The sequence below is a fragment of the Thermobia domestica genome, chromosome 2 (assembly GCF_964235325.1).
Source record: "Thermobia domestica chromosome 2, izTheDome1.hap1.1, whole genome shotgun sequence".
Taxonomy (NCBI): domain Eukaryota; kingdom Metazoa; phylum Arthropoda; class Insecta; order Zygentoma; family Lepismatidae; genus Thermobia; species Thermobia domestica.
In genome coordinates this window covers 178,616,913-178,629,183 of record NC_137455.1, presented here as the reverse complement: position 1 = coordinate 178,629,183, position 12,271 = coordinate 178,616,913, and the positions used below count along the sequence as shown (strand labels likewise).

The following is a 12,271-nucleotide window of genomic DNA, read 5'->3' as shown; positions in this document are numbered from 1 at the left end:
TGCACTAACAAGTGAATGCACATAGCATGTAACTAGGTATATTGTTTAATTTATTTTTTAAGAGGCTTCATCCCGGCGAAATTAAAACACCGCTAATTTTACAGTAATTATGTGATATCTTCAGATAGATAAAAGATAATCGAAATGTGGAACAAGAGCGTCCTAGACAATATAATTTCACAAGAGATATCGTTATCACGACCCACTTATCTACTTTCGATTTCTGGCCATTTTGAAAATCGGCATTTATTTTCGCGTTTCTAAACGGCTGGAAACGGAAAGCCACTAGCTGACTTGTGATAACGGTACCTCACACAAAATAATATTGTTTAGGGCGCTCTTGCTCCGCATTTCAATTATCTTTTATCTATTTGAAGATATCACATAATTACTGTAAAATTAGCGGTATTTTAATTTCGCCGGGATGAGGATTATAATTCTTCAGTGGTGCAAGTGTTGCCAAAAATGTTAAAGGTTTACTTTCAGTAATTTAAATAATGAGTAGCCACCTTTCAATACGATCTGACACGTAAAGGTAAAAGCTTGTGCTATATTGTTTTTAAAACTATTAGTAATAAATGAAATTCCTTATTTTAGATTGAATATCGGATAACAGTTGAATGTGTCAATTCATTTCTATGGGCGACAGCATCAGATATAAACATCACGCAAATCACGTTCTTTCGTGACGAGCTAGTCCTTCACGAACGGGAAGTGATGTATTTTTATTACTGCTCAATAGAGGGCAGGAGAGTAAACTTTACATTCGCCCTTTACTCTTTTTTTTTTTTTTTTCACTTTTTCTCGTGATGTGCGAGAAGCCTGTTAATATGGCTGCCGAGGTGTTGTAAACAGAGGAAATTGGCATCAGGATTGTATCGCCGAGTTAGTGCAAGTGAAAAAAATATATGCAAAAAGTCCATATATTTGACTGTTTGTTTTTAAGTAAGAGTGACGCATGTATTTGAATACAGATGTCTGCAGCAATGACGCAATCTGTGCCAGGTATGAATGTTTTGAATGGATGAAAATTACTATACGCTGATAATAAACATACACAGTTGCTCAGTCTGTTGTCAGTATTATGGTTCGAAAAATTAAAGTGTCTTCGTTATAGTGGTGGTTCAGTCAATAATCATATAGCGTACTTCACTGTTCTGTTCGATAGCATATACTGAATTTTTAACAATTCAATTACAAAGCTAAGCTAGACTTTGTTCCTAATTTACAATTTACATTTACTGAAGTATTGAAAAAATGATGCTTGTTGCACAGGCGTAACTAACATATCCCTTGTATATAATACTAGATATAACGTATATAATATCTAGTAACAAAGCCTTAAATTTCACTTGCTAATAAGGTTGGTGCCTTACAACTGTGGACTCCCAAAAATAGTCATTCGATAAATGTTTCACTTTTTATTTAAGAGCATTTCGAGCGTCCTCCATCCATATTCTCTTCAAATAATTTAATTTCAAGGGTAGTTGTATGTAGTCCAATCCTTCAAATTTTTATCTACGTCATATTCAACAGTAACAGATAAATTATTCGGACAATATTACGTTTTAAGAGTGGATTGCGAAACGTTCCATCGGGGATCGAACTGGGATGTACTTCGGTTGAATAAAATTATTTGTACTTGAGAGAAAGAAGTTGCTTTAACAAAGATGTCAATTTAACAAACAAACGTGGGGATCAGTACAAAGTTAACCTAACCTGACCGAAAGTAACCTTGCCTAACCTAATCGGTAAATATTTAGTAATGGGGAGCCAACACTATCGAAGACAGACTCGCTTAGCTCCCTCGGCAGTACTCTCTGAATTAAATGTTATTAACCTAAGACAAATGTGAATAGAATATCGCATAAAAGTCGATTAAAAACCTGCCTCCCCCCCCCCAAGTTAAACAATAGCCACCTAATGTAATAACTTAACCTCAACCAACAAAAAATACAGGAAATGTACAAAGAAAGAGAGAAATTTTAATTTAAAAAATTCTGGACCCCTAACACCAAAAATTTGCCAACAAACGTTTTAAACAATGGCATAGCCTGCTTAAGGGCGTGTGATTTCTAAAAGATAGTCCATTCCTTGTCAGTACTTAAGTTTTTTGTTGTCTCCGTGGGATATCTCGGAGTATTTCCGTTTCCTTCCACATTATCATTCCACCAATTCTTCCATCATCATTCACTTAACTTAAAGCTGTATCTGCCTTAGCGTAAAGGGCATAATCGTGGAACGATAAGCTGAAATATTTCATTTCACTTAGATTTTCTTTTTCATACCGTTCATATGTTCAGGATCGTTATCGTTTCGGTTCACTGTGTTAGGGCTGGTTGAGTAAGTGAACATTTAGTTTATTTATCAACTATATTTAAGGCCTAATCTGCATATGGCGGTTCCGAGTTAGTTCCACATGAATCTATTTCCAAGATATATTACTATGTACTTATTATTTTGGCATATACTACCTAGAGTTCCTCTTTCATTTTGATCGTTCACTCTTAAGTGTTGGTCACGTTTTTTTTTTTTTTTTTTTTTTTTTTTTTGTTTGTTTCCACTGTATATGTATTCATTTGGCGTTAACTTCCGCAGATGACGGTCCCGAAGCACAAGAATTTACGGGAAAATGAACAGAATCAGACAAAACGTCAGCATGAGAATAAGAGAAAAGTGACAATGTTTAATAGAAGGGCCCCAGCTGTTTTTCCTGAAAAAATGTTGCAAGTTCAGTAGTTTTTCTTCACATTAGGTTACATTAATTTGGGAATGTTCTAGAACAGGTTCCTCCCCCCTTCACCCATATAGGTTAGTAGCTAGGTTGGATCCTTACTGTACCAAAGTTTTAAAATTTAATTCACGTAGTATTGCCGAGCAAGCGTTAGCGATTGAAGGCGGATTGGAGCCCCGCAGGGCACGTTGTTGTCTATCTCTATTACAACTCAATGGGAAGGGGGACCTGCGATAGATTATGTTAGGGGTTCACCATAATTTTCAAAAAAAAAAAAAAGATAGAATTCCGCTTATTTCTATTAATATTGGGTTAATTTATGTTAGGTCTGAGTACTTGCATCTTCCATTTCTTCTGTAAATTTTGTATTTCTCATACTTCTGTACCCCTTCTGAGAAACATTTACCGAAAATATAAAGGATGGTTTTTAGAATCTCCCCCAGTTTCTTTTATGGCTTCAGAAACGAATACCTTGTTTTTCTTTAACTTGTGATAAATAACGAGCCCTGCTTCTAATCCCCTACGCTCGCTCAGCTATATTTTATGAAGTAAGTAACACTGGAGATCTTATGCAAGATTGGGGGAAACAGTAAAAGATACTCAATATGAATGGTAATCATTAAAGAAGGTACAAATAAGTAGTAATACAGCGTAGAAAAGATGCTCATGTGGGTCTTATTCGGGGCCGCCATCTGCGGCAGTTTAGCTTTAATTTGTATTTCGTATTACTGTACAAAATTAGTACTTTTCAATTGTCGGGTGTTACAAATTACACACTTTTCAATAATAACAAAAACAATAAATCCTTACATTCTCATGTTTCCAACCAGCACTATAAACAACACTCTATAGAGTTAGTATTATGTAAAAAGTTTTAGAGTGTGACTTGGGGGCAGTGCCCCCTATCAGATGTCTCCTCTGGGATATAAAGAATTACAAAACGTATACGACAGTATTCCTTTCCTGCACTAGAGTGTCACAAAAGGGAATATTTATATTCATAATATAACAACTCTCTTAGCAGAAAATGTACTCTTGCAGCCTTAAAGAATGTTTCTTAAGGAGGAAGGAGTTGCATTACTGGGCGCAGATTGACTTTATGTGGGCTGAGTGTAACTATACAGCATGTTCACATGTGGCATAAAACACCAATTAACTTAAAAAGCACGAGTGTTGTCTAACAGGGTCAAGACAGGAGGAGTTTTTCGACACTTTTACACTACCTTCACATACCACTCCACTTCATGTCTTTCCGGTCCTTACAGAGTACTATGTGGTAAAGAGTGCACTTTCCATTTCGTACTTCTACCTTATTATACATGTAAGAGGCAAGGTGCCGATATATTTTATTTATTTACACAATTTTATTGTGAAATCACGTAGTATATTTCGGGTCCATGACATTTGGGCACAAAACCTTTTATTCAAATAGGTTTACTTACCTACATATGTTATAATGTAATTATTTTATAACTACAGCCTGGATGTTTAGACACTAAAATATGAAAGTAGGCACTGGAAATTTCGAAAAACCCACAAATAATTTTGCAAAAACTAAAAATAACATCTTGAAGACAACAAAGTTTCTGTACATCATGCACAACTTGTCTCTACCAGCTGAAAAGAAATGAGAAGCGACTGTAGCAATCTATTGACTATCCGCTCTCCGTACTATGCTGCTTAGTTTTAAAAGAATATTTTCTTTTAATAAAATAAAACATATGTAATAAAGACATGCAATTTGTGTAAAAAGACGTACGTTTTTCGTTAATGTTTAGTTATTTTAAAGATGTGGCTGTATATTCATATTGCACTGTGTACATGATTTTTTGGTCAGACATTATTAAACTTGTCTTAAATTGTGTACAATACTGTACATATTTAATTTCCTATAATAAATCATTAAAATGCGTGCTACAAAACATAAGAAGTGTTTATTAAGTACTGGCCTCTACCAGGAGGTCAGAAGAAACGAATTAGAGCTAGTTTTGGAATAAAAATGGTGTTTTTATTGATGGTTTAGGAAGTACCATGTAAGTATTTATTAAATGCTTTTTGTTTTTTGTTTTTTTTTGTTTTTTTTTTTATTTGATCTGCCCATTGGGCCGGGTAGTTGATACTCTATTGTATTAATAGAAAGTTATTTCAGATTTCATAAAAACAGGCACTTATACGCACTAGCTATAAATTGAAATAGGAAGAATAGGCCAAATAAAATTTACTGTAGGTAAACTGTGACCCCTCAAAACAAATATCTGTTCTTTATAATATATCTAACGTAAAGGAACGATAGGACAGGGTTTGGGCGGCATAAGAACAACAGCATTATTTCCAATGAGGACATGGAATCTCTATGTCAGTATGACAAGAGTTCTCAGTGACCAATCAAGAACGAACAGCCACACCGAAGCAACTCATCATGGACTGCTTTGCGCCTAAACGTCCTGCTCTGTATATTTCTTCCATGGATTTTACCCATTTCTGTCCCCATAAAATTGGATAGCGTCCAAAATTTCAACTCCGTTTTTTCCCCTCCATTACTGCAGCATACATGTCCTAGTTTAATTAGTAAGACAGTTGGTTTGAAATAGTGCAGGGTTCCTACTGGTCAGGAAAGTTAGGGAAAGCTCAGGGAAAATGGTACAGGTCAGGGAAATTCAGGAAAAATACTAAAAATCAGGGAAATTTTATAAAATATATTTTTTCTAACACTAATTGTACACAATTTTCAGCTTAGCCAACAATATGGAACATTGCTAAGATTTTTATGGGTGGTAAGTGGAGTGTACGTATGAGCAATTGATTTATTATTTGTCTCTATGGAATAAATACTCTCATATATGAATATTCACCGTTATTTATTCCTTATTTACATGTCAACGTCATCCGACACCTGCCATGAGTCAGGCAGGAGTCAGGGAAATAGATTTCTCCAGATCAGTAGGAACTCTGTAGTGCCATATTACGCTCTGTTGTCTGTTTACCTAATATCTCATCAATACACGACCTCATATGGTCTAGATTTTAGCTTAGTTTTTCTGTGGGATTAATCACTGTACATTGATGACGTTCCACCCCCTCTTTTTTGTTGTTCTCATGAAATCAAATGAAATCTTTCAGTTTTACATCCCACAGTTGTGCTGGTTAGGCTAAAGGAGACGGTGGTGATGAGAAATGAATGAAATGGTGGAATGAAGAAAGTGGGAGGAAACGGGAGAACCCCAAGGAAACCCACGCACACGGTGTTTGTCCACCACAAAGTTCACATGGCGGGAGCTAGGATTGAACCCAGGATCCTATTTACCAGAGGTGAACGCTCTACCACTGAGCCACCGCGGCCCCCTTTGTTGTTCTCGTGCCGACATTTCATCTGATTCCTCATTTCTCCGTAAATTTTGTATTTCGGGGCCGCCATGTGCGGCAGTTAACCATATTTTAGTGCTACTTAGTTCTGTACTGAGCATCTACGTGCGGACTACATGAAAATATTGTAGTGTTAGAGAAAGCATATGTATTCTTGTGTGTATTCTTCAGGTTGCACCGTCGCCACGAAAAGTATGAGTTCAATTTTACGAGCTGTCTATACGGTAAATTCATTATTAAAATGAGTGAGTAGACATAAGAGTGGTACCAGTATGTAAGTTATTAAGGCGTTGGTTCCGCTGATGGGAGTCACATAGTAGGGTAGAGTTGCTTAGATTATTTTGGCTTCCGTCTGCTGAACCGAACCTGATATTAATTTTGTACATGTGCGCAAAGTAATAGATGTTTACATATTGAAGGTTACTACTGTAAAACCATTACAAGTGATATAAGAAATCGTGTTAATATAACTAATCTGAACTCTTCTTCGGGCTTTCCGATTCCCGGCGGGAGCTCATGTGGTTCGGATTCCACGTTAAGCTCTAGGTCCACGTCTCGTATAACGTCGCTGCTGGAAGAGACGCCAAACTGAAAATCAAAATCTAAATCTTCGAGGCTAAGGCTTAAGACTATCCTCAATGCTGGTCTTCATATATTTATGTTCTAGGGTTGCGCAATAATAAGAAAGCTGTTTCAGGCCTATCAAAACATCCTCAAACTTAAGAAAAAACTTTGAGTACAAAAGGTTGAAGTGTTAACATCAGTCCACCGATAACATTGAAAGAAGCGTATTTGAAGCTTGTTAAATTAGCACAAACAACTCATTTTTGAGCACCGAAAAAGGAAATCTTGAGAAAGACTGGGACTATATCAATAAAAATAAAATTAAAACTGTAAATGCTTTATTATATATATTTTTAAGATATACCGTACAGTATAGTATTAGGGTTGAATTTATATATTAATTGGCAACTGTGTTTAATTGACAAAATTGTACATACAAGGATTTACACTTATGTGGTGTTGGAAGGCATATGCAAAGCAGAAGATTACAGGACTAGATGCTAAAAAGAAATATCACAGATAATAAATACTTATGGTATTATAAATGAGTGTGTTTTGATCTCTAATTGTTATTGCTTCAAAATACACTATTTTCTGTAAGTTAGCTATTTTTAAATGGAATTAAAGATGGACAACATACATTTGTATTATTATATTATCAAGCGAAAACAACTTAATTGCTTTTACCGTTTCTGAACATAATTTTGGTCCTCAGCCGTGGAAGTTTGTGTTTACTGGTATACTGTGTTTGGCTCAGGGTGTAAAGGTGCAAAATACGAGGGAAAGTAGAAAAGTCCTTGCAACTTTTTTTTTTTTTTTTTTTTTTTCGAGCATATAATACATTTTAATACAAAATCAAGATCAATGCGGTAGGCTTTTCTTAGAACAGCCCCAGTGTAACTTCCGATTTCTTTCACCTGACGGCACTTTATCAGTTGCCAAAAGTGGCCGGAGTGCTCACAAGTCAGGAGCGAGGTGTTATTCGTTTTTTATGGTGCAAGGGACACACAAGCACAGATATTCACAGAAAAATTTAACCGGTGTATGGGGACAAGTGTTTGGTAGTGTGAAGTGTGCAGTGGTGGTGCGAGTAGTTTGAAAATGTCCAGGACAGTGAGCGGCCTCATTCCTCGCTGAGACCGAACAACATTATGCGTCTTTACGATATGGTGAAAGCGGATCGATGTGTTCCTTTGAATGACATTGTCAACGATTGGTTGGATCCCGCAAGGTGTGTCATTGGGTGGGTTCCTAAGCTTCGTAATGATGTCAACAAGAGCAAGCGAATGGTCATGTCACTGGCAACGAAACGGAGATACTGTTATCACACTCTCGAGTCAAAGCAGTAGGACATAATATGGAAACATCTCGTTTTGCAGTAATGAAGAAATTCTGAACATCACTATCGACTGGCAAACTGATGCTCAGAGTGTTTTGAGACAGTCGGGAATCATTCCTGGATTTCTGTCTGAGAGTGAAACCTTCAATGCAAAACGGTAGTGTCGCACGTTCTTCCATCTGCGAGCAGCCATTAGGAAAAAGACGTCAGGGTATTAGGGATGTTAAGAATGTGGGTTTCCTGCATGAACGCAAAACCATACGTGACAACAAAACAATTGCTGAACTTCACTTTGGGAAGTGGGAGATTATGGAGCATCCCCATTGCAGTTCAGATCTTTCCCCCCAGTGATTACAATTTTTTTTGTTCCATCGAAGAAAAGCTTAGTGGTTGATCCGGCCTAAGCTGCCTGCGTAGGTTCAAGCTTCTGAAATCCAGTCGGAAAATTAGGAACTAGTAAAGGTAGGGAGCAACCAGGGAGAAGTCAACTTATGCCGATCGTGTTTTAATTAGATTTTCCTTTGTGAAACTAGTTAAAAAAGATTTTATTATTATTATAAGTTAGAGTGACATTTTTTCTTAGAAGGAAAAACATTCCTATCTTGCAAAATACATTCAACCCTTTGCATTTGATATTTAGAATTCAGACAAAGGATATATTCATGTGATAAAAATTCATATTATTATTTATTATTCAGTGTTGCAAACTATACAGTGCAATGTTGCAACTACAGAATCACAAACATCCACATTTTGGTGGCCCTTATAGCAGTAATAACGAATAAGAAAGATGTTATCTTACGAGGATTCTCTCTTCCCCATATTCTCGCTTATAAACTACATTATAACCACTAACAAAGCTACATACATATATTGTTCTGTAGCAATATCAGGAGAAACATATTACTGTTGGGAAAGGTAGGCGACTATACATATCGATAAGATTTTACGTAGTATTCATAAAGAACTAATACAGAGGCACAAAAACAATGTGAAGATCGTATTATGAAAAAGGGCTTACTATCGACCGTAAAAAGATCGTATTAAGAATTTGTGTAGCTCTCAAGAAGAGTTACAGGGAGTCTCATTCGAAATATTGGAGAATAGAAGTGACGAGGAACATTAAGTAAATCGTAACCACTATTAATCGTCGAAATTTTGCTCGATCTAGTTCAATCCTTCTCGGTCTAGTTCGGTCATGAAGGAATGGAAATGTCTTCGGTTACCACTGCTAGGATCACAGTTCTTGAGAACAGGATTATCACTGAGTTGCAAAGTTACTTACGCGTGTAGGTTTCTAAACTATGCTCTGTATAAATATGGGAAATCGTTACATAACGATTTTTTTGCGGTTATAAATTGAGAACAAAGAAAGGGTAAAATAAAAAGTGAGTTAATATCGTATCCGAAAAACGATACGACGTATTTTGAATAATACAGCGTGAGAATGTCACTGGGAGTTAGATGATGTGTACCGTTCACTTCAAAATAATTACTAAACTAACTACGTAACTTTCGTGTTATCTTGATATTTACTGGGCGTTCCTCGTGTATATGCATAACAGAAATAGATAATGATTGCTAAGTCTGAAAAATATTTAGTACTCTTGATTAAAAGAAATGCGTTCTTTAATGAAAACAGCAGGTAGTTCCAAGAGTAATTCTTAATATTCTCGGAAAGAACAGTACATTGTTTATTTCCTCCCTCCCCGAGACTGTAATTTTTACGTTGGATTATACTATTTATTTGGAAATAATTCATGTGAGAAGGGATTAAAATCTTGAAAGGGGCATGAGTGTCACTTGGCTTAAGAGAAGGTGTGTATGTTTTCCTATATTAATACATATATATATATATATATATATATATATATATATATATATATATATATATATATATATAATAGTTTATATAAACGTACAACCCACACTTGTCATTAGGTCTATCTTAATAAATTATATGATAGTTTCCACTACATGTTTTGGTGCTTTAAGTTCGTAATTTTCGTCGGTGTTAATAAATATTACGTATAAGCAATACAAGGTTTGCCCAAGTGGGCCCAGCCCGAAAAAAACCGATGTTTTTTTTTCGGGTTGGACCCACCTGAAAAGATCCACTTTAAAACCCACCTGTTTTTTGGGGTTTTTGACCTATTTGTTAGTATATTATTGGTACAACTAAGGTGGTTACATTGTAAGTGATTTTCATCAGATTTTGGACTTTCCCTGGGCGAATTAGAGGCTTTCACGTTAAGGTAGACAACAACATTCAACATACGACCTTTGTAAAGTTCTGAATGCACTGAATGAATTAAAAAAAAAAAAAAAAATACCTTACCTTAGCTTGAGATAGTTATGGAACAAATTAATGTATGGATTTTGCTGATAGCCTATTTGAAGTAAAATAAGCAATTTTGTACTTAAGAAAATATTTTCCGTGAATAGTGTGCTCGTCGACACCGAGGGACGTTATCACTCATACGTTTGATGGGTTTAAGGTCATAGGTGCCGGTACTAATAGTACATATGTAAATACATTAGTAAAACTATTAGTATTATTTCTTACCTTTGATCGTAAAACACAAGTTTCTTCAACTAAAATTTGGTTCTCCAACAATAACAGTTTAGTTCAGTCATTTATTGCTACTCTTCAAATAATTATTCTGTAGAATCAACACCAGCAATAGCGTAAAAATTCTTGTCAAATTTAAGAAGCTTAATGCTCGGGGTTCCAGAGGCTGAGTTCAAATTTCCGTACTAGTGAAAGTTTTGATGTACACGCCGTGAAAGAAGTGCTCGGGAAATTAAACGCAGAAGGATCGGAAATGAATACTTCAACAATAAAACTATTTATTTTACGCTTAAGCCTGCCATACGTCCCGTAAAAAACGGGACAGTCCCGTTTTGGGTTAAGATTGTGTTGTTGTTAAGGTTTTGAAATCTGGAATATTATTTTGGTAACGCATGCACAGGGGCGTAGCATAAAATGGTGGATTTTTATAAAAATTCCAAATTTCGTTGTGGAAATGCCAGTGAGCGTTAGATTAATCACAAATGCCACATAATTTATATTCCAATGCTCCTTGCATGTGCCACTACCTGATATGGGGCTGTAGCCCCTCTCCAAAAAATCACATAAAAAAACTATAAATATCCTTAGCAGTGACATACGGGAATATATATATACAAGGGCGGATCCAAGGGGAGGCTAAGGGGCTATAGGCCCCCCCTGACGCTCAGGTTTACACTGGATAAAATGAACTTCAATTCTGCTTTACACTGGATAAAACGGCAAATTATGGTTTAGCCCCTCCCTTGATCATATCCTGGATCCGCCACTGTATATATATATATATAAAGCTATGAGGCCATCACTTCCTATGTCTCGACGCAGAAAGGAGTGAAACCACATGTTCTGTAAAGCCTCTAGACTTGGAAAAAACACCCGAAGTATAAGGCTTTATTCTTTATTGGTTCTTTTTTAATCGAATAATGAAGATACTACTTAGTGCCTAAAAATAGGTGCTAGATCTTAAAAGAGTTAATTGTAAAAAAAAAAAAAAAAAATGTTTCTCTTTCATAAGAAAGTGCTGGTGAGCTGGACCAAACTTTGAAACGGTAGTGGCTTAAGTTGTACGGTACGCGATCATAAAACTTCTAGTATTTAGTATGTTTCCCTCATTGTATTAAAGTCATGAGTGCATGACAAGTAGCGATATGGTTATAGCGAAACATTGCGTGCTGCGTATTGCTGTCGGTGATTGTTGATGCTCGCACCGGTTGTCATGAATATCAATTCGGTTAGTTGCTGTTTCTTATTTTTCATTCATGTTAGCTTGTATAAGCATGCTCTGCAGTCCATATGAACTTCACTTTGGCAAGATTTCATCTTTTATAATTTCTGATTAGTGTTTTACTTTAAGGCCTCGTAAGTATTTTGTATTTAAAAGAAGCTGTTATTGTTCTTTTTTCCATTTCAATCCTTTTTCTTTCTTTTTATTACTTGTTTGAAAGTTTGCACTCTTCCGAAGAATCTCTTGTATTTGTTATGCTTCTCTCAACAAGCAGTATCCATTGAGACCATTTTTGTACTTTTCTGTGCCTCATTCATAATTTAGGTACATTCATTAACAAACCTCTGAAATGCAGCTCTCTTAAAGGCGAATTAGTGTAGTAGGGAGCGGATTGTACTGTGAGGATTGATCTTGCGCCCTATAGCAGAACATGCCGCGATCTGCGATGTGATCGCAGAAAATTTGCCGCGCCTGTGC

The 12,271-nt window shown here is 36.0% G+C and overlaps 1 protein-coding gene across 2 annotated transcripts in view; it reads left to right on the top strand.

Moving 5' to 3' along the window:
• Window positions 1–796: 796 nt before the first annotated feature.
• The window catches only part of tgo (Aryl hydrocarbon receptor nuclear translocator homolog tgo), a 538,844-nt gene continuing 527,369 nt past the window's right edge, over window positions 797–12,271 (top strand). For both annotated transcript variants that reach the window (XM_081748036.1, XM_081748031.1), the window contains exon 1: window positions 797–1,005. In XM_081748036.1, coding sequence (XP_081604162.1) covers window positions 975–1,005 — 31 coding nt within the window. In that variant the 5' untranslated portion in view covers window positions 797–974. The remainder of the gene's footprint in view (window positions 1,006–12,271) is intronic.